The sequence below is a fragment of the Balaenoptera ricei genome, chromosome 7 (genome assembly GCF_028023285.1).
Source record: "Balaenoptera ricei isolate mBalRic1 chromosome 7, mBalRic1.hap2, whole genome shotgun sequence".
Lineage (NCBI taxonomy): Eukaryota > Metazoa > Chordata > Mammalia > Artiodactyla > Balaenopteridae > Balaenoptera > Balaenoptera ricei.
In genome coordinates, this window is record NC_082645.1 from 122028467 (window position 1) to 122056069 (window position 27603).

At 56.3% G+C, this 27603-nt stretch overlaps 2 protein-coding genes and 1 long non-coding RNA gene across 3 annotated transcripts; all 3 read right to left on the reverse strand.

Annotated features, from left to right (window-relative positions):
* Window positions 1-1201: 1201 nt before the first annotated feature.
* Window positions 1202-13634, reverse strand: FAM240C (family with sequence similarity 240 member C). Its single transcript, XM_059929190.1, is given in 4 exon segments — window positions 1202-1351; window positions 1354-1430; window positions 4022-4170; window positions 13557-13634. Coding segments are annotated over 3 exon segments (258 nt in total). The 5' UTR covers window positions 4168-4170; window positions 13557-13634; the 3' UTR covers window positions 1202-1316.
* Window positions 6046-9240, reverse strand: LOC132368774 (uncharacterized). Its single transcript, XR_009504163.1, has 3 exons — window positions 6874-9240; window positions 6488-6635; window positions 6046-6378 (listed from the first exon to the last, which is right to left on the reverse strand). It is a non-coding gene; the product is annotated as an uncharacterized LOC132368774 (long non-coding RNA).
* On the reverse strand, window positions 10146-15592 carry LOC132368851 (collagen alpha-1(III) chain-like). The gene is made up of 4 exons (XM_059927565.1): window positions 15504-15592; window positions 12462-12948; window positions 12082-12325; window positions 10146-11500 (listed from the first exon to the last, which is right to left on the reverse strand). Exons 1-4 carry the CDS (start codon window positions 15590-15592, stop codon window positions 10539-10541), a joined length of 1782 nt encoding a protein of 593 aa, XP_059783548.1. The 3' UTR covers window positions 10146-10538.
* Between the last annotated feature and the right edge of the window lie 12011 nt (window positions 15593-27603).

Sequence of the window (27603 nt, forward strand, 5' to 3'; positions counted from 1 at the left end):
TCTGGAGAGGCTCCCAAAACTGGTGAAGTCATGCTCCTTCCCCTCTGCTCGCCAACTGGACCAGAGGGTCAGAACAAAACAGAATCCAAACCCAGTTGTTACCGAGTCCGAGCTTGTACTGCTGGCCGCACGACAGGCCAATAAATTGAGAGACCAGGTGCTGGGGCAGGGAATAGGGACTTTATTAGGAAAGCCGGCAGACCGAGAAGATGGTGGATGCGTGTCCCAGAGAACCGTCTCACCCAAGTCAGAAGGGGAGGGGTGTGGCTGGTTGCTGCAGACTTCTTGGCGTAGACTCTTTTGTTCCTGCAGCTGCCCATGTAGGTCAGGTCCCGATGTTCCTGTAAACCTCCAACAAGACAAGTGGTATTCTCTGTCCTGCAAATTTTTCTCTTTATATGAATGAAAAGTGTTGTACCCTTACAGGTCAGAGCCTTGAGAATGGGCTACCTTGTATATTTCAGGTTATAGGCAACATTCTTTTAGTGATTAACTTGTAGCAAAAGCAATAAGATACAAAAGTTAAAGAAACAGACCCAATATGGAGTCAGATTTGTCCTTCCCTGTTACTCAGTCTGGAGAGATGATGTGAGCTAGACCCCAGCCCCATACCGGCAGTCCTGCACCGCCAACGAGGGGCCGCAGTGGCCACCGCTGGGCGCACACAGGCAGGCTGGCGGAGTGGGGTCAGGCACCGGCTGGTGTCTGGGCCTCATCAGGAGATGAGACAGACCAGGTCCTCCTGCTGCGGCCCGGCCTCTGCTGCATGCTCGGCCCTCCTGCCCGTTTGGGGTGGTCACAGCCCCCGCTGGGGGGCTGAGGGGGACACGACTGCGCCTGAAGCACCGAATCCCAGCTCGAACGGCCTCTGTGGACTCAGGAGATTTGTGCCTCCAAACCCGAGTGAAATTTCTGGCTGAGGACAAGACTGCTTAGCTTCCTGAGATGTTCCGGGTAATGAGTAAAGTGTGTAAAGGAATTCTGGGAAAGCACATGCTTTACACACCTTCACATCAGGCAGTATCCTGAGGCTGAGCTTTTGCACACATTTTGATCACAGGTGAATGAAACTGTGTTTAAATTTGCACGAGTCCCTGCAGCCCAGCGGCTTCTCTCTGTGGCTTGTTGTAAGTTAGTAGTGTCACTGTCGCTTTTAATATGTGTCCATTTTACAGATACAAAGAAAAATGCGCACAAAACATCCACTTATCTTAGATTTTATTGGGTGCTTGCATCACGCTAGAGACGCAAAACCGCAAAGCGGTTCTGCTGGCGCGGGGGCCACGGCGGGGCCGTCGGGGGAAGCAGGTCGGGCCTCAGGCTGCGGGCTGGTCGGGGACGCCGGGCGGGGCGGGCCTGGGGGCGCCTCCTGGCGGCTCAGCATCGTCTGATTCCTCGTCTCCAGCTTCCGAGCCCACTCGCTGCGGAGCCTGGGGCGGGCGACCGTTTGGGCTCAGGGAGGACTGGGGTCAGCTGGGCCCGTCTGTGGGCACCTTGGCCGCGTGCGAGCTAAGCTGCCCCCTCCCTGCCGGCTGGTGCCCGCACTTCAGGCCTTGCCTGCCACGGAGGGTCTCACTTGGGCTCCTCCCGGAAGGGAAAGCGGGGACCCAGCTGCGTCCTGAACTCGCACCTGGGGACGCGCCCGTGTCTGCAGGCACCTGTGCTCCCAGGGTCTGGATGCGTCCTCACGCCGGCCCCTCGGGCGGAACCTTCCTGGGAAGGTGGCCTGCTGCGGTGACCACAGCACAACACACGGGGTGCCCCCGGGCGGGAACAGCCTGGCCAAGGGGTCAGGCTCCCCCAGGCCCCACACCTGCCTGTGGGCCACGTGTGAGCGTGTGGTTTGGTTTGGAGGGAGGCAGGTTAGGGGGCGCCTGGCCGGACTGACCTCCAGGGCTGGCGGGCAGACTGGCAACGAGCGTCCCCGCAGACGCCTGTCCCAGTGCCCAGGGACCCAGGTGAGGAGGGCGCCTCCCAGCAGCCGGTGGAGAGGCTGGGACAGCCGGGCCCCGCGCCTCGGCCACGCTCCTGCCCTTTTCCAGGCTGTGGGTGGCCCTGGGGACATGGCCCAGAGCTGCTGCCGGCCAGGAGTAAGGTGTGGGCTGGGGGGGTCCGAGGCCCCATAACAGCCACTTCTCTCCAGAGAGGCGAAGATGTCACCCCCTTCCCCAGTTCGGCCCCTAGCAGCCCAGGACCTCTGTGACTAACTGGGCCGGTGCTGACCCGTGGCCCACTCTGGGGACCTGCCCCCATGGGCCAAAGACCCAGAACATCCCAGGGCCTGATGACACATGAAAGACAGGGACAAGGCCACGGAGACCCAGGAGGGAGCCTGGGGTGGGGAGGAGCCATTCGTGTGAGGGTTCTGTGCCAGGACCCCTGCCGCAGGAGGCCAGGTGGGCGCAGTGACCAGCTCTGGGGGCTGCACCGCGAGGAGAGGAGACGTCATGGCCCCCACACCTGTGCCGAGTGGCCGGAAGCCTTGGATGACGGGTGGGGGGCGGCCAGCACGGCAGCCAGACCTCTGGCTGCTCACAAGGTCAGTGCAGGCCTGGTCCCGCCGCGGCCCCCAAGAATCCTCCTTTCCAGCCCAGCTCCCAGGGCGGCAGCTGCTGGTACTATCTGGGGACTAAGGCTGCGCCCACTTTGGAAGTTTCTGGCCATTCGGATCCTTGTCTAGGTGCAAACTCTGTGCTAATACGCCCTCTTAGCTGTCCACGAGCGGTTACTCCTGGGCCTGCTCGGGGTCGCCTGAGCTCAGGGAGACGCCCTCAGAACTCACAGGCCCCTGGAGTCCACCCAGTAAAGAAAGGGGTGGCTTTGAATCTGCAAGTCAAGCAAATGTGTGGGAAGGAGTAGGAGGGACACGTTGTTTTATCCTGAACTCAGTGGGAACAACTGTCAGAAAACAGACAAAGCCAGACTAACCCTGGGCAACAACTTCCTACAAGACCCTCAGGAGAGTGGGGATGAATGGATGGGGTGATGGAGAGATGGGGTGAGGAGGGATAAGGTGATGGAGGGGTGGGATGATGGAGGAATGGAGTGATGGAGGGAGGGGGTGATGGAGGGAGGGGGTGAAGGAGGGATGGGGTGATGGAGGGATGGGGTGATGGTGGGATGGGGAGATGGAGAGATGGGGACAGGGAGGGATGGAGTGAAGGAGGGATGGGGTGATGGGGGGACGGGGTGAAGGAGGGATGGGGTGAAGGAGGGATGGGGTGATGGAGGGATGGGGTGATGGTGGGATGGGGAGATGGAGGGATGGGGACAGGGAGGGATGGGGTGAAGGAGGGATGGGGTGATGGGGGGACGGGGTGAAGGAGGGATGGGGTGAAGGAGGGATGGGGTGATGGAGGGATGGGGGAGGGAGGGATGGGGTGAAGGAAGGATGGGGGAGGGAGGGATGGGGAGATGGAGGGATGGGGGTAGGGAGGGATGGGGTGATAGAGGGACGGGGTGATGGAGGGATGGGGGAGGGAGGGATGGGGGTGATGGAGGGATGGGGATGAGGGAGGGATAGGGTGATGGAGGGATGGGGGAGGGAGGGATGGGGAGATGGAGGGATGGGGGGAGGGAGGGATGGGGTGATAGAGGGACGGGGTGATGGAGGGATGGGGGAGGGAGGGATGGGGGTGATGGAGGGATGGGGGTGAGGGAGGGATAGGGTGATGGAGGGATGGGGAGGGAGGGATGGGGAGATGGAGAGATGCGGGAGGGAGGGATGGGATGATAGAGGGATGGGGGAGGGAGGGATGGGGTGAAGGAGGGATAGGGTGATGGAGGGATGGGGGAGGGAGGGATGGGGTGTCCTCTCTCCCACTAGTGATTCAATGATGTGACTCTGAAGCTGAGTTAATGTGGCTGGTGTTCAGGGTTTCGTACCCGTTTCTCCTGTGACACTGATCCGGGGGGAGGAAGTGGGAGGTAGTGGTGGGGTCTGCGGACGCCCGCGTCCTGAGGGCTGAGCAGCCCTGGTGCAGGTGTGTCTGTGCCCCCAGGTCGCTGGCTCTGCGCTCACCTGTCCAGGGCACTCCTGCGCATCCTCATGTCCTCGTTCTGCAGCTGTTTAGTGTGAAGCTCGATTTTTTTCTCCCAAAACATTTTTATCATCCCAGCATCATAGGATACCCTTCCCGGATTCTTCAAGGTGTAACTTTTACTCATTTTCTGGGTAAAGGAGAATTACAGGACCTCAGTCACTTTGTGCTGTGTTGGTGCGAGAGCACATGAAACCAGCTTGTTAACAATAAAGAAGTTGGCTCGGCCCCAGACATTTCCCGGGCACCCTGTACATCTTTTTGGGGCGTTGGACTGTCAGCCCCTCATGGCCTGTCTAAGACCAGTGGCCCTGCCACCTTCTGGAACGGTTTCCTGTATTAGAGGAAGTAGCAGCTGATGGCAAATCCCATTTTGGGTCCTTGGATGTTTCACGCGGGTGATCTTGGGTGAGGACGGCTGGCAGTTCATATGGCTCCACATGGCAGGTGTCCCTTCCTGAGCCCCCCGAGCTGTCGCTGAACCGTGTCCTCCAAGTCCTAGGTGGGGGTCCCAACCCCCAGGACTGCAGAACGTGATTGAGGTAATTAAGGCTAGAAAAGTTCACTAGGGTGGCCCTGACCCAGTAGAGCTGGGGTCCTTATAGGAAGAGGAGGTCAGGGCACAGACACGCACAGAGGGGCACCCCGTGAAGACCCGGGGAGGAGGCGGCCGTCCACACGGCAAGGAACGAGGCCTCAGGGGACCCCGCTGCCCAGACCTGGCTCTTGGAGTCCAGCCTCCAGGATGGAGACGTTCAATGTCTGTTGCTTCAGCCTGTGGTACCTTCCAGCACCTCAGTGCGTCACCAGGTTTCCAGCTTCTGTAAGCTCGGGGCCCTAGTGTCTACCCTGCACACACGACCCCGACACGCCTTCTTCTGGACGTCCCAGTGCTGTGCCTGGGCTTCCTGCCTCCTGGGTGCCTTTCCAAGCACACCCCAACCAATCCAGAGACTCCCTCTACGGCTGCCACACGCCGGGCCACGATCCACTTGCCCTCATCACCCAGGACCAGGCACCAGAAAGCCAGGGACAGCCCTGCACCCCGGGCCACTGCAATCAGTCAGCTTGCCCTGCCTCACCTGGGCCTTCCCACGGAAATCACAGCCCCCTCTCTCCCTGCCCCCCAGCCGACCCTGCCGCTCCCCGGGAGGCCCTGCCGGGTGGGGCGTGCCCCCTCCTCTGGGGACCATGAGTGACAAACTGTTCAAGGCGGTCACAGCCTGATCTGCTGGCCTGGCTGCACCCCACGTGTTCTATCAAGACCCCATGTTTCAGAACACACAGGTGGACACTGGGTCAGAAGAAGCCCGGTGGGAGATTCCAGGACCCCAGTGGACCCCTGAAACCAGCCGAGGTCATTGGAAAGGCACCCCGGCTTAATTAGAAATCGAGATCAACGTAAGTTTCTGGGGACAGAATGAGCTTTTGTTTTTCATCTAGAGTTGGCTGCTGTTAAAACCTCAGGCCGGGGCTTCCCTGGTGGCGCAGTGGTTGAGAGTCTGCCTGCCAATGCAGGGCACACGGGTTCGAGCCCTGGTCTGGGAGGATCCCACATGCCGCGGAGCGGCTGGGCCCGTGAGCCACAACTACTGAGCCTGCGCGACTGGAGCCTCTGCTCCGCAATGAGAGGGGCCGCAGTGGTGAGAGACCCGCGCACCGCGATGAAGAGAGTGGCCCCTGCTTGCCACAGCTGGAGAAAGCCCTCGCACAGAAACGAAGACCCAACACAGCCAATAAATGGACAAATAAATAAATAAATAATAAAAGTGTTTAAAAAAAAAAAAAACCTCAGGCCGTGCGCTGAAGGGCCAACCAGGCTGCTCCCTGCTGGCAGAGGTGGAGTGGGGGGCGGGGGGGGGGCAGCGGGGGGGCCGCGGGGAGGCGGAGCGGGGGGGGCCGCGGGGGGGCCGCGGAGGGGCAGTGGGGAGGCAGAGCGGGGGGGCAGCGGGGGGGCCGCGGGGAGGTGGAGCGGGGGGGCAGCGGGGGGGCCGCGGGGAGGCGGAGCGGGGGGGGGCAGCGGGGGGCAGCGGTGGGGGGAGGGCGGGGGGGGCCCAGCCCTCAGCCCCCACAGCGCCGGCTCCCTTGTTGCTCCACCTCCACGAGGCTAGTCCACGGCTTCTAGCGAAGAAGGGGCCCAGCGCCAGCCTGTCAACACACGCTGCATGTGTGTGCATGTGTGCACGCGTGCCTGTGTGCGTGGGCGTGAGTACTGGGGAGCAACTTCTGTGCTCTGGACACTGGTTGACCCTCAGGACAGAGGGCTGGCCATAGGGACAGCTGCTCACATCTGTGGCCAGAGCTGGACCCAGGCGCAGTGTGGGAGAAGGAGATGGTGCTGGTGCAGGAACCCGGGAGAAAAGAGGAAGAATGATGAGCCGCCCGCTTCGCAGTCTAAAAGCTTCTCGGGGAGGCCAGCCCTCCACGCTCAGGCGCAGGATGCTTACAAAAACTAAAGAAGAAACCAGAGCCTGGAGACCGGCAGCAGATCCCTTAAAACAACTTTAAATCTCCGAGGCTGCTGGCTTGTTGGGTCGGGGTTTACGCGGCTGCGTGACTAACCCCAAAGCGCCAAGCCTGCACCTGCTGTGGATTCTGAAGGAGAAACAAAAAAGACACTTGCAGGCGTCAAGGGCGGAGGGTGGAGCTGGCAGGGAGGGTCTGGGCAGGAGGGCGGGGCAGGCGGGGAAACGGCTGGGAGGGCTGTCCTGTCCGAGCCGCGGGGGGGGGCCGCCCCCCCTCCTGGTCACTGCCCTCCACGCCAGGAGCCCGTGGGGTGGGACGGCCTGCCCTGCACCCATCTTTCAGGGCCATCGTTTATTTTGGTCCTCACCCTGGCACGTGGGGCTAGGCTGTCTTCACCATGTTCTCGCCAAGCAGGTGGCGACGGGCTGGATCTGGGAGCAAGTGCAGCCCAGCTGGGGACAGGGTCTACTGTGACAGTGAAATTGCAGAACACCATGGGCGCGAGGCGAGACTCCTCTTCACTCTGTGTGACTCTGCGTGGCCCTCTGTCCCTCGTTCTGGAATGTAGCCCCTCCCCAGCCTCCAGGCATGAGCCCTACTCCGCCGTCACGTCCACACTCCGAGGACGCCAGCCTCTCCTGACCATCAGGCAGGGCCCCTCCTCTGGGTCCCATGGGCCTCGGTGTGTCTCCAGGTGACCGCAGGCTCCCTGTGGCACCAGGACACACACGTGTATTTGCAGAGCAAATAAAGGAATGAGTGAGCTCCGTGAAAGGAGGCTGTTAACAACTCCGAAATCAGCAGTGATGGGGAAGGAGCCAAGATGGTGGAGGAGACCCTGAGCTCACCTCCTCCTGCGAGCACATCCAGACTCTAACAACCGCTCACAGGGCAGCTGTCAGCGAGAGTGACCAGAGGCTGGCAGCATCTCCCACAGCTGAGGGTATACGGAAGGAAGGAGCCGCCACCAGACAGGCAGGAGGGCTGGAGACACAGTAGAGCCAAGACCCCCACCCTCGGGTCTCCAACCCACAAATGGGAGGGATTTCACAAGCATAGAGGTTCTCCCCAAGGAGCAATGGGTCTGAGCCCCACGTGTAGCTCCCCAGCTTGGGGGTCTTGCACCAGGAAGATGAACCCCCCGAATGTCTGGCTTTGAAGGCCAGTGGGGCTTACTTTCAAGAGAGCCAGAGGGCTGTGGGTAATAGGCTCTGCTCTTAAAGGCAAAATCTCACACACTCCAAGACCCAGGGCAGAGGCAGTAATTTGAAGGAGCCTGGGTCAGACCCCTTGCTGATCTTGGAGAGCCTCCTGCCCCCCCAGGGGACACAGATGTTGACACCCCCTGGGGACACAGATGCTGCAGCAGCCAGGTTTGGAGGCTTGTTCTACCACATGGACACAGATGCTGGCAAGGACCATTTTGGTGTCCTCTCTCTAGCCTATTAGTGCCAGGGGCTTACCCAACATGAGCCGGTCAGCACCAGTCCTGGGACTGCCCCCCTCCTCCCCGGCTGAGCAGCAAGTTGCACAGGGACCCAGCCCTGACCACCAGCAAGTCCAGGGTCCAGCCCCACCCACCGGTGCGCCAGCATCAGCACTGGGGATTCCCCCAAGCCCCATACTCAGCTGCGGTAGGACCCATCTCCAAGTGCCCCAGGTTGCAGTCGGCCATGTGGGGACCTGGCCCTGGCCACCAGTGGGCTGGCAGTGGTCCCACGCCCCACCTGGGCCACACAGCTAGCTGCTCAGGAAGGCTACCCTGCCCTTCACTGGGCCCACAGTAGTCGGTGCCACCACAACAGAAGGGTTCACGCAGCCCACGTGAAGTTCACCCCTAGAGCACAGAGCTCTGGTGCCAGAGGGAAGTGCACTGCTGGGCCCCACGGAACATCTCCTACAGAAGGCCACTCATCCAAGACTGGGAAACGTAACCAAATATCCTAACACATAGAAACAAACACAGGGAATTAGGCAAAATGAGGAGACAGAGGACCTCAGGAAAAGAACTAAACAAAAGGTAATGATCATAAAGATGTTCATGGAACTCAGAAGAAGAATGAACACAGTGAGAATTCCAACAAAGAGACAATATAAAGAAGAACCAAACAGAGCTGAAGACTAGAATTGCTGGGGAAAAAAAAAACAACACTAGAAGGAATCAACTGTTGATTAGATCATACAGAGGACTGGATCTGTGGTCTGGAAGACAGAGTAGTGGAAATCATCTGAAATGAAGAGATGAAGATAGTTTAAGAGACTTCTGTGACAACATCAAGCGTACTAACATTCGCATGATAGGGGTCCCAGGATGAGAAAAGTGGGAACAAGGAGCAGATAACTTACTTGAAGAAATAATTGCTGAAAACTTCCCTAAGCTGGGCAAGAAAAAAGACATCCAGGTCCAGGAAGCATAGAGAGTCCTAAACGAGAACAACCTAAAGAGGTTCACATCGAGACATATTACAAGTAAAACGGCAAAACTAAAGATAAAGAGAGAATCTTAAAAGCAGCAAGAGAAAAGCGACTAGTTACCTACAAGGGAACCCCCATAAGACCATCAGCTGACTTTTCAGCAGAAACTTTGCAGGCCAGAAAGGAGTGGCAGTGTATATACTAAGTGATGAAAGGGAAAAAAACCTATAACCAAGGCAAAGCTATCTTTCAGATTTGAAGGGGAGAAAAAGAGTTTTACAGACAAACAAAAGGTAAAAGAGTTCAGCACCACTAAACCAGCCTTACAGAAATGTTAAAGGGATTTCTCTAAGCAGAAAAGACCACAACTAGAACTTATAAAAATTATGAAAGAAAAATAAATCTCACTGGTAAAGGCAAACATACAGTAAAAGTAGCAGATCGGCAACGTATAAAGCTGGTAAGAAGGTTTAAAGACAAAATCATTAAAATCATCTACATCCACAATAAGTGGCTAAGGTGTAAAATATAACATCAACTAAACTAAACGTGTGTGTGGGATAAAAATGTAGGGTTGTTAAAATGCATTTGAGCTTAAGAGGTCATCAAATAAAATAATCACGTATTTATATAGGTTGTTATATATGAACCCCATGATAGCCACAAACTAAAAACCTGTAACAGATACACACACACACCAAAGAAAGGAATCCAAACATAACATTAAATAGTCATCAAATCACAGGGAAGGGAGCAAAAGAAGAAGAAAGAAACGAAAAAGAACTAAAAACTATCAGAAAACAACTAATATAATGGCAATAAGCACATATCTATCAATAATTACTTTAAATGTCAATGAACTAAATGCTCCATAAGACATAGAGTGGCTGAGTGGATGAAAAAATAAGACCCATATATGCTGCCTACCGAAGACTCACTTCTCATCTAAAGACACACACAGACTAAAAGTGGGGGATGGAAAAAGGTATTCCATGCAAATGGAAATGAAAAGAAATCTGGGGTAGCAATACTTATATCAGACAAAATAGACTTTAAAACAAAAATTGTAACAAGAGACAAAGAGGTATATTACGTAATGATGAAGGGGTCAATCTAATAAGAAGTTATAACAATTGTAAATATGTATGTATGCACCCATCACAGGAGCACCTAAATACATAAAGTAATGTTAAACATAAAGGGAGAAATAGATAGTAACACAATAGTAGTAGAGGACTTTAACTAGCAACTTACATCAAAAGGATGGATCATCTAGACAGAAAGTCAGTAAGAAAACACTGGCCTTAAACGATGCATTAAGCCAGATAGACTTAATAGACACATGTATATGTTTATATTTTATCCAAAAGCACCTTAATTCATTCTCTGAGGCCAGCATCACCCTGATACTAGAAAGAAAAGACACCACAAAAAAGAAAATAACCCCAACATCCCCTCCACAGCCAATATCCCATCCGTGGATGGTGAGGACCCCGACGGTGAACACCGTGTGTCCGCACGGCCAGCCTGCTCCACCCGCTTGGGGTCTCTCTCTCCAGATCACAGCCTGGCCTCAGTGGCTTCCCCTCTGGATGCCGGATGGTGCCGTGTGCTTGCTCACTGCGACCCGCCCCACGAGCTCCAGCCCCATGAGCTCGGACCCAGGCTCTCACGGGCTTCTGCACGTTCACCTTTGGGGGAAGCAGAGCCCCCACCTGCCTGACCGCAGGGCCATCTTATCGGCCTGGTCACTTCTTCTCTTGCTGGGGACTCTCTTCCGGAAGCATCCAGGGCACCCAGGACAGCACCAGAAGCACCTATAGCATCTGGGGCTGTGGTACATGGAAGGAAGGAAGGAGGGAAGGAGGGAAGGAAAGAGGGAAGGAGGGAAGGAGGGAGGGAGGAAGGCAGGAAGGAAGGCAGGAAGGAAGGACGGAAGGAAGGAAGGCAGGAAGGAAGGAGGGAAGGAAGGAAGGAGGGAAGGAAGGAAGGAAGGAAGGAGGGAAGGAGGGAGGGAGGAAGGCAGGAAGGAAGGCAGGAAGGAAGGAGGGAAGGAAGGAAGGCAGGAAGGAAGGAGGGAAGGAAGGAAGGAGGGAAGGAAGGAGGGAGGGAGGAAGTGTTGTGGCCACAGGGACAGCTGGTGAAGGTGTTCACAGCTCCGTCCAGCGCTGGGTGGCAGCTGGTACTCAGCCCCTCCTGCGGCCAGAGAGCAGCGGGGGCCCCGGGGACCCTCCTCCTGAGTGGGGCAGACACATCCCTGACCCCGACCCTGACCCTGTGACCTTCGAGGTGAAGGCAGAGAAGGGGGTTCCCTGCTCTGCCCGGCTGCTGGCCCGAGTCCAGAGGAGCGGGTTTTGGTGGAGGAGCCCCTCCCCGGGGCCTCTGGGTTCCCTGCCTCCCACCGGCGGCACAGGGCAGGCTTGTGGGGGGCCCTGCAGGCACATGCTGCCCAGCCCCACCTGAGACAGCGCCAGGGCAGTGGGTGCTCAGCCGGGCCGCCCGCCTCAGCCTCAGGGGACTGGCCCCACCGTGCTCCCCATGGCTTCTTAGAAGCAGGTGGAGACCGGCGTCCGCCACACCTAATCAGGGTCAGGAGGAGGCTGTAGAATCTGGGAGATCTCAGCTAAGACGTTACACTAACTTGTCACGTTGGCCCCTCATGAGAGGAAGTGGGAGGCCCAAGAGGAGGTCCCCTGGGCTTTGGAGACTGACCCAGTGCTGGCCCCAGGCCTCCAAGGGGTGGAGGCCCATAAGGAAGGCAGGGGGTCCTGGGGGAGGGCAGGGTTCACTGGGAGAGGACAGGGGTCCCTGGGAGGGCAGGGGTCCCTGGGGGAGTGGGCAGGGGTCACTGGGAGAGGGCAGGAGTCCCTGGGAGGGCAGGGGTCCCTGGGGGAGTGGGCAGGTGTCCCTGGGGGGGGGCAGGCATCCTTGGGGGGGCAGGGTCCCTGGGGGTGGGCAGGTGTCCCTGGGGTGGGCAGGGGTCCCTGGGGGGGGCAGGCATCCTTGGGGGGGGCAGGGTCCCTGGGGGAGGGCAAGGGTCCCGGGGGGGGCAGGCATCCTTGGGGGGGGCAGGGTCCCTGGGGACCAGCTTGTGGGTTTGAGTTTCCTGCCCCCTGCTCAGCCCTCGGGAGCACTCTGGTCTCAGTGGAGCCGGCCTCACCTCTGGAGCTGTGGCAGCTCCACCAGGGGTCCGTGGTGTCCTGTGTGGCCCGAGGAGCCTGTGACCCCTGGTTGCCTGGTAGGCGTGGCCTCTGGGCCTGCAGAGCTGACGGCACTGACCCTGAGCCCCGGCTCCCCAGTGCTGCCCCTGGCGGTGCCCCCAGCGGCCTCGCCTGACCGCCCAGGGGCAGCTCTCCCTCCGCCTGGGATACACCTGGCCGCGGGGGCGAGTGTGTCGGGTAGCGCTAAAACCTTCAGGTCGACTATTGGACAGAATACAGTAAAGTAAGGCTGACGGAAGCGCTCACTTTCAACCAGTTCTTCTGCACTCACCCGACGCAGAAATCAGGACCCCAGCAGCCCCTCGAGCCCAGAGCCTACAGCGAAGCGAGGCTGGTCTGACTGTAGCTCCCGTTCCTGCCCTGGGCCAGGCTGGCCCGCCAGCTGCCTGCCTGGTGCGGGTCTCCGCGGAGGCCGGCTGGGCTCCAGGGCGAGGCTGGAGGGGGAGCGGCGCCCCGCCCCGTGTGTGAGGCCCTCGGGCTCTGACCGCGGGTGACCCCGGTGCGCAGCCGCCCGAGCTCCGCGCTGCCCTGGGAACCTGGGCCGTGCGGTGGGGCTCAGGGAGCCGACACGGCGCTGGATCCCCTCAGATCCCGGGACAGCTCCCCCCGCCCCCCGTGATGCACCTCCCTGGTGGGCGGGCTCAGGACGGGAAGGTTCTGGAACCTGGCTCAGGCAGCCAAGAAGAGGGACCCGGAGCATCTTCAGGGAGCGCCGTGTGATGTCATATGGGTGTTGCTGCCGCCGTGGCCTCCAGCTCAGGGACGCAGGAGCGAGGTCAGGGCTGTGGAGGCCACTGGGGCCGGTTCTGAGGAGGCGGGAGGGCGACGGCTTTTCTGGGGGCCCCGTAGACCAGAGGACTTAGAAACGCGGCAGTTTATCCCCCCGGGGCCGAATCCTCGCTGGCGGTGCTGCCGGTGAACTAAAAGAGTGAAAACGTGGGCGACTGTGTGTGGGGCTGGGGTGCATCCACTCAAGGGTTTTGCCTCCGGGAGGGACCAGGGGTCGGCGCTGGACTCGTTCTGACCGAGGGAAAAGTTGACATTTTAGGTGAGGTTGGCTGTTCTCCTTGCGGGGCTTCCCAGAGACACGGGGTATCAGAGCTTTAACTCTCGGGAAGACCAGCCCTTCAAACCCTCACGGAGCAGAAACAACGGACAGACAGACAGACAGAGAGACAGACAAGGGGCACCAGAAAGCCAGCAGCGGACAGTGGAAACAGTCCAGCAGTCGGCCCCGGGGTGGGAGCAAGGGGGAGGGGGCCGGCAGCTTGGTCTCCATCCCGGGCTTTGTCACCAGAAGGCTGAATGGGAGAAGCTGCTAACAAAGTTAAATCCCCAGAAAACGCAAGTGTGCGGCCCTGGCTCCCACATCCCACGGACGGCCCACCCCCGGGGTCGCATCACCCAGGCTTACTCTGAGGTCTGTCCGGGCCGGTCGGCGCAGCCCCTTTAGGCAGGTGTCCTCCCGTGTCCCCAGCGCGCCTGGACTGTGTCTGCCCGTGACTTTTATACGGGCTTGGTGACACAGTGCCTGGCATCCGGTCAGAGGCCGGAAAGACGAGCTGCCTTCAGTCTGGCGGCCCCTGGAGACACAATGGGCTCCCGCCACAGGCCCTGGCAGGCACGCGGCCCTCGGCTCCCCGGCCAGAAACCGGAGGGCAGCCCGGGGACTCTTCCCTGCTCGCTGGCTCCTGGCAAGATAGTGTTACCAAAATCACCGCCTTCTCTTCCGGATGGGCTGCTCCTGAGAAGCCTCGTAGGCTGAGGTTAAAAAAAAACCAGCTGGCATCAAACCCCCTTTATCTTAAGATGTATGAGAGGAAGGCCTCCAAACAATACATGATTATGCTCATAGTAAGGCAGCCATATCGTAAATAGCGTTCTTTTAAAATTTTTCTTTTATACTGGAGTACAGTTGATTTACAATGTTGTGTTAGTTTCAGGTGTACAGCAAAGTGATTCAGGTATACGTATACATATATCCATTCTTTTCAGACTCTTTTCCCATGTAGGTTATTACAGAGTATTGAGTAGAGTTCCCTGTGCTGTATAGTAGGTCCTTGTTGGTTATCTAGTTTATATATAGTTGTGTGTATCTGTTAATCCCAAACTCCTAATTTATCCCTACCCCCTCTCCCCCTTGGTAACCACAAGTCTGTTCTCTGTGTCTGTGAGTCTGTTTCTGTTTTGTAAATAAGTTCATTCGTATCATTTTTTTACATTCTACATATAAGTGATATTATATGATGTTTGTCTGACTTACTTCACTTAGTATGATCATCTCTAGGTCCATCCATGTTGCTGCAAACGGCATCATTTCATTCTTTTTGGATCCACCTCCTAGAGTAATGAAAATGAAACAAAAATAAACAAATGGGACCAATTAAACTTAAAAGCTTTTGCACAGCAAAGGAAACCATAAACTAAATGAAAACACCATCCACAGAATGGTAGAAAATATTTGCAAATGATGCGACTCACAAGGGATTAGTCTCCAAAATATACAAACAGCTCATGTGGCTCAATACCAAAAAACCAAACAACCCAATCAAAAAATGGGCGGAGGACCTAAATAGAAATTTCTCCAAAGAAGACGTAAACATGGTCCACAGGCACATGAAAAGATGTTCAGCATCACTAATTATTAGAGAAGTGCAGATCAAAACTACAACGAGGGATCACCTCACATCAGTCAGAACGGCCATCATCAAAAAGTCTACAGATATCAAATGCTGGAGAGGGTGTAGAGAAAATGGGAACCTTCCTACACTGTTGGTGGGAATGTAAACTGTGGAGAACAGTATGGAGGTTCCTTAAAAAACTAAAAATAGAGCTGCCATGTGATCCAGCATTCCCACTCTTGGGCGTACATCTGGAGAAAAACATAATTCGCAAAGAAACATGCAGCCCAATGTTCACAGCAGCGCTATGTACATAGCCAGGACGTGGAAGCAACCTAGATATCCGTCCGCAGAGGCGTGGATAAAGAAGATGCGGCACATACATACAGTGGGCTATTACTCAGCCTCAAGTAACATTTTTCTTATTTCTTAGCTCATTGTGGGAATTTTATATTGAGTGTGGTCGTGTACATTGGCCCCAGGAGCCCTTCACCAGGGAAATAAGGTGCCTCCTGGGGTGGCCTTTGCAGGGCAGGAGGCAGGGAAGGGCGGGAGGGGGACCCCCAGGTGGACACTGAAGTGACTGGGAGGGAGATGGGACAAGAGTTCCTGGGCCGGGGCCGGGTCCAGATTCGGGCTCGGCTCCTGGCTCCTGGGGGGAGGCGTGTGCCCCTCGCAGAGGAAAGGCCGGCAGGGAAGCCCTGAGGGTGGACGGCCAGGCCCCGGGCACAGTGGCTCACCTCGAAGCTTGGGCTGGATGCTCTTCGTAGGCCCCGGACAGCAGGGTGCCTTGAGATGGAAATGGTGCAGGAGGCACGTCCAGATGCATTTCGTCCTGGGGGGCCCACTTGGAGCATTTGCTAACCTCCGGCAGAGCCCGGCTGACCCTGGCGGGTAGTGCTGCTCTGAGCCCAGGGGAATCAGGGTCCGGCCCCTCTGGGCCCCTCCTCTGGGACCCCTGGGCAGCCAGGTCCGCTGATGCTCTGTCCACACTTTGTGCGCCTCAGCAAACGCATGCAACTCGCCAAAACGGGAAATGCAGCTGCTGTTTATTCTAAGTGCTTCCTCCGCAAGCCCCTCTCTCTTCCCCCCCTGGGACTCGGATTACACAGGCGGGATCTTTGTTTTTGGCCCGCAGGTCAGTGGGCTTCTGCTCACTTCTTTTCCTTTTCTCTCTTCTTCAGGTGGATAAATTCTGCTGATTTGTTCTGTAGTTCACTGGCTCTGTCTTCTATCATCTCCAATCTGCTGTTTTGCACAGTAAATTTTTTATTTTGAATACTGTATTTCTTGGCTCTAGAGTTTCTATTTGATTACGTTCTACAGTTTTTTTTTTTTATTACTGCTGACATTTCCTTTTTTTCATGCAATGTGAGCATATTCTTTCACGTTTTACCTGAGCACACATTGAATGGCTCCCTTAAAGTCCGTGTCTGCTGTCTTCATCACCTGGGTCACCTGGGTCACCTGGGGCTGGAGGTCTGTTCAGATGATAGGCCACAGTTTTCCCTCTCTTTGTATGTCCAGTAATTTTGGATTGCATCCTGCACATCTCGGACAATGTGGAGATCCTGCCTCCCCCCATGAGTGTCTGGATTTTTGTTTAATCAGGTCAATCAGGTAAACCCCAAGTTCTGTCTCCCTGCCATCTCTGACAGGTTTTCTCATGGCCACTTGGAGTCCCGCACATGTGTTGGGGTCAGTGGGAGATTTGGGGTGAGATCTCCCCTTTCTGGGATTCCCCCTTGGTCTCCAGCTGCTGTGGTCACCCAACCATCTCTGGGTCTTCACACCAGTGGACGTGGGTTTTCCTCCCGAGGTTTCGCCCACCTGAATGGGGCCAACTTCCCTCAGGCAAAAGGCCCTGATAAGGGAGACGCACGCACACGTTCCTCTCCGTGTACCAACTCCTCGGTCTGCTCAGCCTGCCGCTGTGTTCTGCTGGCTAGCTGCTTGTCTGCCCAGAGGACGCAGGGGGCCGGCGGGTCTGACGTGCACAAGCTCAGCCGTGATGGGAAGTGGACCCTGGGAGCCCCTCTTGAGATAAAGGGCCTGGCCCCAGCCTCACTGGGCTGACTCTGAGGGGGGCTGCCCCCCACGAAGGAGCACAGACCCCTCACTCGGGGCTCTTGTCAGAAGGTATGGCTGACACTCTCCTGGCCGATTCTGACCAAGGACAAGTTCCTGGAACCCGGGGCTGGGGAGGGGTTTCTGGCCTCAGTTTCCCATCTGTGCAATGGGCACAAAGGGGTCTGAGTGAACATATGAGCGGCACATGAACAGGGCTCTGCCTGTGGTGATGCTGGATCTTGTTGTTTTAATTGCTTTAATATGCTCATTAGTCGGGAAGATTGCATGAAGGGTGGAGAATCCTCTGAAAAAGGGTTCTGGGGCAGGTGGCCCCTGTTTTTCTGTTTGACTCTTCATTTTTCAAATGTATTTGATAACAGGACCCTCCTCTATTTTTTTTAGAAACCCTATCGACACCCTGAGGCATGTGCTTCGAAAATGTTATTGGGAGTAATCTGACTATTACCATCATTCTAAATAGTCTGAATTTCATTCACGAATCAAATCAGACTGCCATCTTCTCCAAACTGATCTGCCTTTATTTTCCTTTAGCCCTGATTATCTTTTAACAAATTTATTTATTTTATTTATTTTATTTTTGGCTGTGTTGGGTCTTTGTTGCTGTGTGCGGGCTTTCTCCAGTTACGGTGAGCAGGAGCTACTCTTCGTTGTGTTGCGTGGGCTTCTCATTGCGGTGGCTTCTCTTGTTGCAGAGCACGGGCTCTAGGCGTGCAGACTCAGTAGCTGTGGCCTGCGGGCTCTAGAGCGTAGGCTCAGGAGTTGTGGCGCACGGGCTTAGTTGCTCCGCGGCATGTGGGATCTTCCTGGACCAGGGCTCGAACCCGTGTCTCCTGCATTGGCAGGCGGATTCTTAACCACTGAGCCACCAGGGAAGCCCTACTCTGATTTTTTCATCCATTAATTTTTCATCCTGATACATCATAAGTATTTCTATCAGCCCCTTAAATGAAATTAATTGCTGTAGGTAAATAAATCAACTGTTTTCTAAGGGAAGAAATAGAAATACTGTTTATCCAGACTTGGGGGATATTAGGGAAAAATGTAAACTTCCACGAAGCCAGATGATGTCATGTTGTTCTCAAGGCAGATTCAGGGGCCGCCCTCGAAGCACAGAAATACTGACCCCTCCGCTGCCTCAGCCTCCTAAGCGCCCGTCTCCTCGGGCCGGCTCTCCCCCGGTGTGTGGGGCGGCTGGATGCCGGCCTCGCGCTGCCATGTCTGACGACCATGAGGCACCACGTATTTCTTGAAGGACAAACCGCCAAACTCAAAAACACTAACTGCAGAGGAAAAGACTGTAAAGAGGAAGTATGTTTTTAAATTTTGTTTGGCCACGCCGCTTGGCTTGTGGGATCTTAGTTCCCCCAACCACCCTGGTGCCCCCTGCAGTGGAAGCGCGGAGTCCTACCCACTGGACCGCCAGGGGAGTCCTAAAGAGGAACTGTATTAAAACTAAGATGAGACAATCATCCAAAGTAAAGACAAAGGAAACGAGAGGCAGGCACAGGATGGGAGAAGACCTTTGCAGCTTGTCAGCCTCAGAACAAAGGGTCGGTCTGTGCAAGTCAGCCAGAAATCGCACACAGTGTATCCATGCACAGGCGCGAGATCGTCCCAAACACGTCAGAATCGGCCGACGGAGACAGGGCGAAGCGCTGGCCTCAGGGAGAGTGATGCCGGGGAGTAGGGCAGGTGTTGGTGAGGCTGCAGCAGCAGGCCCCCGACCACTGCTGGTGGTCACAGGAATTGGTGTCGGCACCTTGGAAAACAGCCTGACGCATGACATGCTAAAACCTTACCCACCCATGCACAGCATACAAGCCGGCAATCCCACTTGTGGGACGTGGTGGACAGAGGGCACGCCCACGCTCCCCCCAGGTACCTGTCCAGAGCAGCCACAGCAGAGGTATATGTAACAGCCCCAAATGCCCAAATGCCCCGCAACAGCAGATGGATAACTGAGTTATATTCAGACAACTGATTGCTCCCCAGTGATGAAAGTTACCGGACTGACACGCCACAGAACCACGCCTCTCACGAGCGTGAAATGAAGGAAGCCAGGCACGAAAGAACAGACGCTCTTTATATAAGCCGCCGTTCTGTAAAGTCCAACCACAGGGGCAGGGGCTTGCAGCCTCGGGGGTCTGTGCGCTTGGGGAGGGGGCGGGTGATTAGAGGGACGAGTGGGGCGTCTGGGGCGACCCGTGTACAGTTAGCGCGGCCCTCAGCTCTGATGTTGCGCAGAGCATCTCGCCTGGGATGCAGACACCGCTCTGGTCGTACACGACGCCTCCACCGACCTCTGGAAAAGCTCACTTTCTCTGTATTAATTTGAACCATAGGACATTGCTGATTCAGCCATTTTCTACCTACAAACAAACAGACACCAGCTCTCTTATTTGCCAGTTTCTGAGGCACATAAAAAGCTGTTTGCAGATGTTTAATTTAAGAGGAAAACTCATTAATCAGGAATTGATAAGTTGGCAAAAGATGCTGTAAACGCCAACCTCCCCACAATCTTGCGGGTATCAGAAATCGTGATGATTTCTCAAGTAACAACAGTTTTCCTTCTAAAACTGGCATTTTCCTCTAACAGGTGTTGTTGTCTGCCTGTTCTGAATGGCACAGGCTGTTCTTCAGAGATTTTCTCCTTTGCTGGATTTTTGAAGCCTGCTGTTCAGCGGTCAATATCAGCCATGGAGGGAGCTCTCCGTGGAAGGGGGAATATTCTCCCCTTTAAGCAAGATTGCAAAGAGAGATGCAATACAAATAGACTCGGTTTTTCCTGACAGATACACATGGTACATTTAAAATCCGAGGCAAGAATAGTCTAATCCAGCGTGTGAGGTATCCCTAGACACCAGGAGTTGCTGGCGAGGTTAAAACGTGTTCACTTTGGGGCAGGTTCATCCCGTGTCTCTGAGGGTCACTCTGACTACCACGAGTTTGTGGCTAAGTCACCAGGAGCTGGCCTCACCTGTGGATATCACCTGTACACACAGATGCCGACCGCTGAGGGTGGAATGCACGGACCTCTTCCACAAAGGAAGCTGGAGTGTTTCAGGTGGTCCCTCACTGTCCGGACCCTCGGCCCTGCGTCCCTGTACTGCACTAGAGGCAGAACCCACGGCACAGAACGTGGCAGGAGACTCATGGATGGAACCGGTTCCAGCTCCAAGCTTCCTCCTCTGTCTGTATTGTCCCAAAACTTGAAGGGGAAAAATCCCGCCCCTCCTAAAAAAAGTGGAATTAAAACAAAAAAACAAAAGCCCACCTGCTATTAAATTCTCTGGGAATTGCTTTATTTCTCTTTGTTATCCCAAGCTAGACCCCAAATATTTCATTGCAAGATGAGCTCTTTTGAGCCTGCAAATGCTAATAAGACCTGTCTGCTCTTGGCCAGGATGAAAAGGAATTAGCCGTGGACCAGGAAGTTGGCCACATCCTAAAACACGGTCTGTCCTAAGACCACGTCTTCATCTGAGTTTCTAACAAGACTCAGCACCAATCGCTAAGGCTGTGCTTCCTTCTGCGTCCTGACAGCCAGGTGGAAATGACCTTTCCTCTCCTCTCCGTGAGGAGGGGCTCAGCTGGCCCCCTCCTGCTCCCTCCTGCCTGGCTCTGCGCTCCTTCCCCCTCCCCTGCCCGGTGCGCTCGCTGGCCTCTGGCCCTTTGCACGTACTGTCCCCCCTCCCCCAGCTCCCGCTTCCTGTCTGCCCGGCTGTCTTTGGGGCTTGGACGCCACCCGGGGTTTTCCTGGCCCTGGAGAGGCCGAGTGTCGCCATCACACCCCCTGCTCTGTCTTTCCTAGGTTCCCTGTCATGATTCTGTGCTTTGCCCTGTGACTTGTCCTCGGTCCTTTCCTCTCCTGCACTGGGGAGGCGGCTGCAGGCAGTTTATGTGCTGTTAGAGTCTCCGTCTGATTCTTTGTACAGATTCTGTCGATATCATCCGTCTTTTCAGCTACTTTCTCCATGTTTTCTTCTATTTATTCAACATGTTAAATGTGGTTTAATTCCTGTCTGTTAGCTCTAGTATCTGGGATACACATAGTACAGATCTGGGGAGTTTCTGTGTGTCTGAAAACTTCTTTAGTTAACCTTTATTTTTAAAAGGTATTTTCACCTGGGTATAGAATTCTGGTTTGGCCGGTTTTTACCTTTGTTACTTTGTTAGTGAACCAAACGAGAAGTTGATCTGTGAACTTAGTTCCCGCTTCTCCATTCTTTGGCCACTGAACAGAGCCTGTGCTGTGTTGGTCTCAGCTTTGGTTTTGTTATTTGCCTACTTGAACCCACATGGAAAAGGAAACCTTCCCCGCTGAGGCAGAGCGCCTCGCCAGGCCAGGGTCCGAGCAGGGTCCATGTGACTTCACTTCGTAACAGTCTGTAAGGGGACGGTGGTCTCTGCCCGGGGGTGGGGGGAGGGAACACCTAGAGCCACAGCACCGGCTCCGTGGATGGCACGGCCCCTCGTGGGCCTGGACCGTGTGCTCTCGTCCCCCCACGCCTGACACCCCCTGACAGTCATGACGCGGTGACACTGGCTGCTGGGTGTCCAGTCAGGAGGGACCCAGAGGCAGCACCTGGTGCCAGATCAGACGTGCCTTTTCATGGGCAGGGGACATGCGAGATATTAGGACTTTGTGTCTGGAAAACAAACCAAGCGGCTAGAAGGTGATCTGAGCTGTGGACGTGAAACCCACGTGCGAGGTGAGAGCTCCCACTGGACACTGGCTCGGAAGCTTCCGCACAGAGGATGACCACACCAGTGCTTCCCGCCCGACCCCTCCAGGCCTCCCTGGCGGGCACGGCTGGACCTGCGCTCATCAGGCTCCCCGACCCGGAACCTGAAGGTCTGATGCTGGCAGGGCCTGGGGACGCGAGTGGTCACCCCACCAACGCTGCTCGGCTCCTCCTCCCCAGTGACCAGGGGAGGGAAGCCCCGTGGAGTCTGAGGCCCGGCACAGGCAAAGCTCGCACACCCCCTCCTTGGGACCCCCGGCCCCGCCCTGCTTCCTCAGCCCACCGTCTGCCCCTCCCGGTGCCCGCGTCCCACCGACCCACATTCCTGGTGTGGACGTCCACGTACACAAGCTGCTCCGTGTTCTCTTCCCACGTGGGACACCCCCATCCCTGCTTCTCCCTAATGACGGCCTGGACCTCGAATGTTCTGGGCAGGAAGAGGGCCGAGGAGGAGGCCGGCGTATCCCGTCTGCCTCCCGGGGGCCCAGACACAGGGCTTGGGGGCTGCTGGGCCTTGAGGTCTGGATGCTTCCAGGTGTGGGATGAACCTGCCACTGCCCGCTGGAGCTGCTCCTTCCGAGATTCAGGAAACCGGGGGACCCACCGAACGGAGCCCATCCCCAGGCTCTGCTGCAAGTCTGCTCGGATTTGCTCTCCTGATCCTGAAGACAGACCTGCGGGAAACAGGACCTGCGATTCCCATACAGACGGTGTTCCGTGGAATTTCCACTAGACCCCTTTCTACCCTGTTCTGAGCAAATTACTAGTCAGTCCACGCTACCATCACTCCACGAGCAGACCAGGAAGCTGAGGCTCCAAGAGGCCAAGTAATCCAGCCAGAAGCAAGCTGTGGGACCACAGAGTGGGGTCTGCACCCGCCGCCCGCCAAGGGGGACTGCCCACTCCCCGCAGCTTCCACACCTGTTCCCTTCGCCCCCCTCCCGGGACCAGCTCACAGAGCCTCCTCTTGGGGGGATTCACTCACCTTCTTCTAACAGGATCCGTCTCACTATCCTGTTCTGGGATCATCCGGAAGGCTTGTCACTCTGAAGCAGGTTCAGCCTCACGTCACCACGGCAGCTTTCCTGGATCACACTCACCACCTGCACGTCCGCTCCCAGCTCAGACCCAGAAAAGCCCCCTCGGCCCCGAGCCCCATGGCTCTGCCTGGGCTCCCACCTCCTCCTACCTGGTCCGTCCCTCTCATGTCCCCTGCAGGTCACCAGGAGCTCCCACCTGCCCCAGACAGGCTGTCTGCTCTGTTCTGGGAAGGCCTCCATGGTGTCAGGCGGAAGACACAAGAGGTACCCGTGGGGCCTCCCTCACGCAGCACAGTGGCCAGCACCCACCTACTGACCTCATCACTCTGGATGGACAGGGGTTCAGGGGGTCCGTGGCATCTCCTGGTTCTCATTTCATCCCAGCGCTGCCCACAGGGAAGTTGCTAAGCAACTCTGTGCCGGCTGCACAGAGAGGACGCTCATACACACCCCCCTCCCAGCACACGGGGCTCTCGTGGCCAGGCCCCTCCCAGGGTATGGAGCTCACCTGGGCAGGCACCCAGCAGCCCCCGGGGCTCTCGTGGGCAGACCCCTCCCAGGATATGGAGCTCACCTGGGCAGGCACCCAGCAGCCCCCGGGGCTCTCGTGGGCAGACCCCTCCCTGGATACGGAGCTCCCCTGGGCAGGCACCCGGCAGGGCTGGGCACACAGGAACCGTGCACGTGGCCCTCGTTGCAGAGCACCCCAGCTCACCTGTCGTGCAGAGCTGACCCTGAGCACCTCAGAGCAGGACCTGAACTAACAAACAGCAGCTCCGACAGGTCTGTGACCCTGGGCTTCACTCTGTGCGGCCTCCCTCCGCCTGGTCTTCCGGGGGCTTCCGCTGCAGCCCGGCCCCAGGCCTCTGTCTCCACCCACCACCCCTCCTCTCCCTGACTCCTGGGTTCCTCTCATTAGGAGAGGGTCTTCTTGAAGTTGTCTCCCACTCATGGACCAGATAAAATGATTAGAAAACAAGCCAGGGCTGCCGCCCCTTATCTATCCTTACTCTCGGGACCCTACACCTGATCCTTGGATCTGGCCGGTGCAGCAAGACCCATTTTCTGCAACTCTGAGCCCCTGAGGGGCGAGGATTGGCTGACCTGGGCAGCCTGACCCGGCCGGCCAGCCCTCCCCAGGTGTGCCTGTGTTGAGGTCTATATAAACACCCCTCCCGGCAGCAAGAGCCCCTGCAGCTGTGCCTGACACCATATTCTCTGCACCGTCAGCAGTCTCGGGGCTGGGCTGGTGGGAGGGAGTGAGGGGTCACGGCTCTGTTAGTGGCCTGGTCTGAGTGGGGCTCTGCTGGACTTTCTGCAGGAGTTGCCGGGCTGCCACCTGCTAAAGAAGAGGATGTGTCACCCATACCTGCCACTGGAATTTCTCCCCGGTCAGAGGTGAGGAAGGAAAAAAGCAGTGGGGGACGGGACGGGAGGGGTACCTCAGGCAGGGAAATGGAAAGCTTCCAGAAGAGCGCCGGGGGCCAGGACCATCCTGCCTGGCCTGCAGGCACCAACTCAGGCCTGCGTGCTGTCGCTGGTGTGGCCCTTCCTCTAGGCTTTAAGGTCCTTGCACACATTCAGGTGTTTTACCTGGGAAGGGTGGGAAAAGTTCAGCAGCAGCTGGCCTGGGGCTCAGCTCACGTTTACTCAGAGACGCCTGGGCACGGTCCCCCAGCCTTGCAATGAGGACGGTCCTGGCGGGGGGTCTGCTGGCTGCGTGTGAGACTATTCCCCACCTCTGACCAACTTCAGAATTGTTTACCACTGGAGCAAGTGTCCTGGTAGGGTTTTCATCTTTGTAACTTGTGGGTTCTTAATGAGCAACGTGAAGGGTGACATCAGAAGTCCTGAATCAGGATGGAAATACTTATCCCCAGCATGTACAGGCGTAAAAACCTGGGGAGGCCGTGTGCAGCCGGCACCCTTAGGGATGGGCTTCCAACTGACCCCTCAACGTTCTGGTGTCCAGCCTCTGCTTTAGGATTTCTGGGGCCCAATGCTGACTTTAAGGACTCTGCAATCCAGCCTCTGTCGGCCTTTAATGAGACCCGCACTTCCAAGATCCTACAGAGCAGGGTCTGTGTGACCGTTCTGTGGCTTCTGTAACAAATGACCACAAGCTGGGCGGTTTAAAACAATAGGAATTCATCCTCCCCCAGTCCTGGAGACCAGACATCTGAGATCAAGGTGTTGCAGGGCGGAAGTCTCTCCAAAGGCTCCAGGATAGGGTTCTTCCTGCCTTTTCCAGCTTCTGGGGGCTCCAGGCGTCCCCAGGCTCGCGGCTGCATCCCTCCCATCTCTGCCTCTGTCTTCACGTGGCTTCTCCTCTGTGTCTGTGTCTCTCCTCTTTTGTCTCTCACAAGGACTCTCTCAATCGGATTGAGGGCCACCCAGCCCAAGATGACCTCACCTCGAGATCCTCAACTACATATACAGAGACCCTTTTCCCAGATATGGTCCTGTTCACGTGTTCTGGGGGGGCACATCTTTTGGGGCCAGCATTCAACCCATTACCTGTGTATGAAATAACCCTCATTTTAAGAGATTACCAAGGTCCCGTATAGACTGGCACAGACAGCAGCCATGTGGGTGAGGGTCTGGGGAGAATGAGGACCCTGGAATCACCTGGAAGGGATGAAGTCCTGGCTTCATTAGGTGAGCTCTTCCACCACGGGGCCCGTGGAAACAGCCACTCCGCTCTGTCTGTGGAAAGGGACCCAGTGCCGAGTCCAGAAGTGGCTATGTTGCAAAGCTGGCTCTTCTGGCATTTCATCATCAATAGCATCATGTAATCAATAACTATGGGCTTGGAGGAGTCACTCTCTGGCACATGATGACAGCACTGTCACTTCAGGCTCATCAAGCCTGGAATAGGAACGTTTGAAGGAGAAGAGTTTGGGAGATTGCGAAGCTTGGTTGTCAAGGAAACTGATCAGGTTTGTCAAAGTTGTCAAGGAAACTTCTCCCTTAAACTGAAGGCAGGGCTGGGAGAGCTGAACTGCAGGGATCTTTTAAAGGGGCTGCTCTGAAGCACCATCACCTGAGAGGTGGTCTCAGCGTGAGCTGGGGTTTGAGAAAAGTGTGATGAGATTAAGCCTGACTTTCTGTGACAGCTGGGGAGGGGTTTGTAAAGCACCTTGGCTTTTAAGGCAGAAGTTTGTTGCTGGACAAAGTGTCTCCCAAAACTGGGCTGAAGCTCAAGCTGTCTCTTTCCCCTTCTTGTGACAGTCCAGGGCAGGTGGGTCTCAGGTCCCAGGCTCTGTCCCCCTTGTTTCTCCTCCCTGCTTCCAGGTGAGGGCTCCAACCAGCAGGGTGGGGTGACCAGGTGGGCATCATGCCCTCCGTCCTAGGATGCAGGCTGGCCAAGGCCCTCACCACCTCCACCTCTCCCCCTTGGTAACAGGAGACACTGTGCCCCAGCTGTAAGGGGTGGGAAGGCTGGGAGGTGCAGGGTAGCTGTGAACAGGAAAAAGGGAAATGGGATCTGGTGGGCAGCTGCGCGGCTCTGCTGTGAGGGTCACCTGGACAGTAGCGCACAGACTCTGGGTCCTGTGAAGCGTCGATGCTTTGTGGTTCTGGAAATCCTATAGGAGATGGTCCACAGCGGGTGAAGCTAATGCTCTCAGTGGAGGTGGTGAAGCCAAAGATCTCAGTTCAGACTGAAGGTGCCGATGTACATACAGGACAAGACCATCTCGTGTGAATGGACTTCAGGCACGTTTAACGTGAATGCAGTCGTGTTAATGCCTAGCACCTTCTATCTTGTGCCTCTCCTCAGGGACCCCCTCCTCAGTTCCTGAGGATCCTGTAACTCCCATACCGGGGGATGGAGAGTGGGCTCTGTCCAGTCTGAGCCCTGAGTTACCCTGCGTGTGAGTCGGCTCAGGACCGCCGTAACAAATACCACAGACTGGGCCGCTTGAATAACAGACCGATCTCCCAGTCCTGGATGCTGTCTGAGATCAAGGTGTGTGCAGGCTGGCTTCTCCTGAGGCCTCTCTCCTTGGTGCTTAGACAGCCGTCTTCTCCCCAGGTCCTCACGTGGTCTCCCCCTTGGCCTATCTGTGTCCTAATCTCTTCTTGTAGGACACCAATCCTATTGGATTAGGATCCTCCCTAGTGACCTCATTTTTACCTTGATCGCCTCTTTAAAAATCCCATCTCCAAATACAGCCACATCGTGGGGTCCTGGGGGTTAGGGATTCAGCATGTGAATTTGGGGGGACATGGCTGAGCCTATCCCATCCTCCTTAGGAGCCAAGTGTGCCTCGGTCCTTCCTTCCCTCAAGTCACACGAGGTGATGTAATGGCTCAGGGAGAGGCCACTCATGCAGAGTCTGTATCCCAGCTGGGGAGACCTTCTCTGCTCTCTCTGATCAGGCCGTGGCCGTGCCAGTCCCCTCCTGAGGTGAGCAGTTCTGGGGTTTCCTGCTGTGTCTCCTGGCCTGCGGAGGTGCTCATTGTCAGGGAACCCAGGAGCCAGCGGCCTCGTGGGGATGCCGGAGACTCTCAGGGCCTTGGCAGATGTCTCTCCCAGCAGATACCCTAGCGAAAGTGGGGAAACATTTGGGGATTACATGTGGGAGAGAGTCACAGTCTCGTTTAAGCTTCAGAAAGACCACGTTGGGGTGGGATGTGAGACGCACCGTGCGGGCAGGGAGTTTTGTCAGGGCCTGGTGGAGGAACCAGGCACAGGATCGGGCTTGGGCCAGCGCTGTGGGCGTAGAGGTGAATTAGTGTGGGAACTGGCCACAGACTGTTGTCGAAATCTCGGCTTCCCTGTGCACCGAGGCCAAACAGAAATACGGAGACAGGGATTTTGGAGGAAGAGAGAGATGGCTTTATTCTTCTGCCAGGCAGAAGGGAAGACACAGCCGGCTAGCGCCTCAAGAACTGGGCCCGCCCTCCTTGAGAATCAGGGAAGGTTTTATACGTGGGGCTCTCGCAGTCCGGGGTATAGG

What these genes read in the sequence shown, in the direction of transcription:
- LOC132368851 (XM_059927565.1), bottom strand. Translation starts at nt 15,592, where the DNA reads ATGCATCTGGACGTGCCTCCTGCACCATTTCCATCTCAAGGCACCCTG. An exon ending in CATCCAGCCCAAGCTTCGAG is followed by an intron (nt 12,949 to 15,503) that starts GTGAGCCACTGT and finishes CCGCCTCCTCAG; the next exon opens with AACCGGCCCCAGTGGCCTCC. An exon ending in GAGCTGCCACAGCTCCAGAG is followed by an intron (nt 11,501 to 12,081) that starts GTGAGGCCGGCT and finishes GACCCTGATTAG; the next exon opens with GTGTGGCGGACGCCGGTCTC.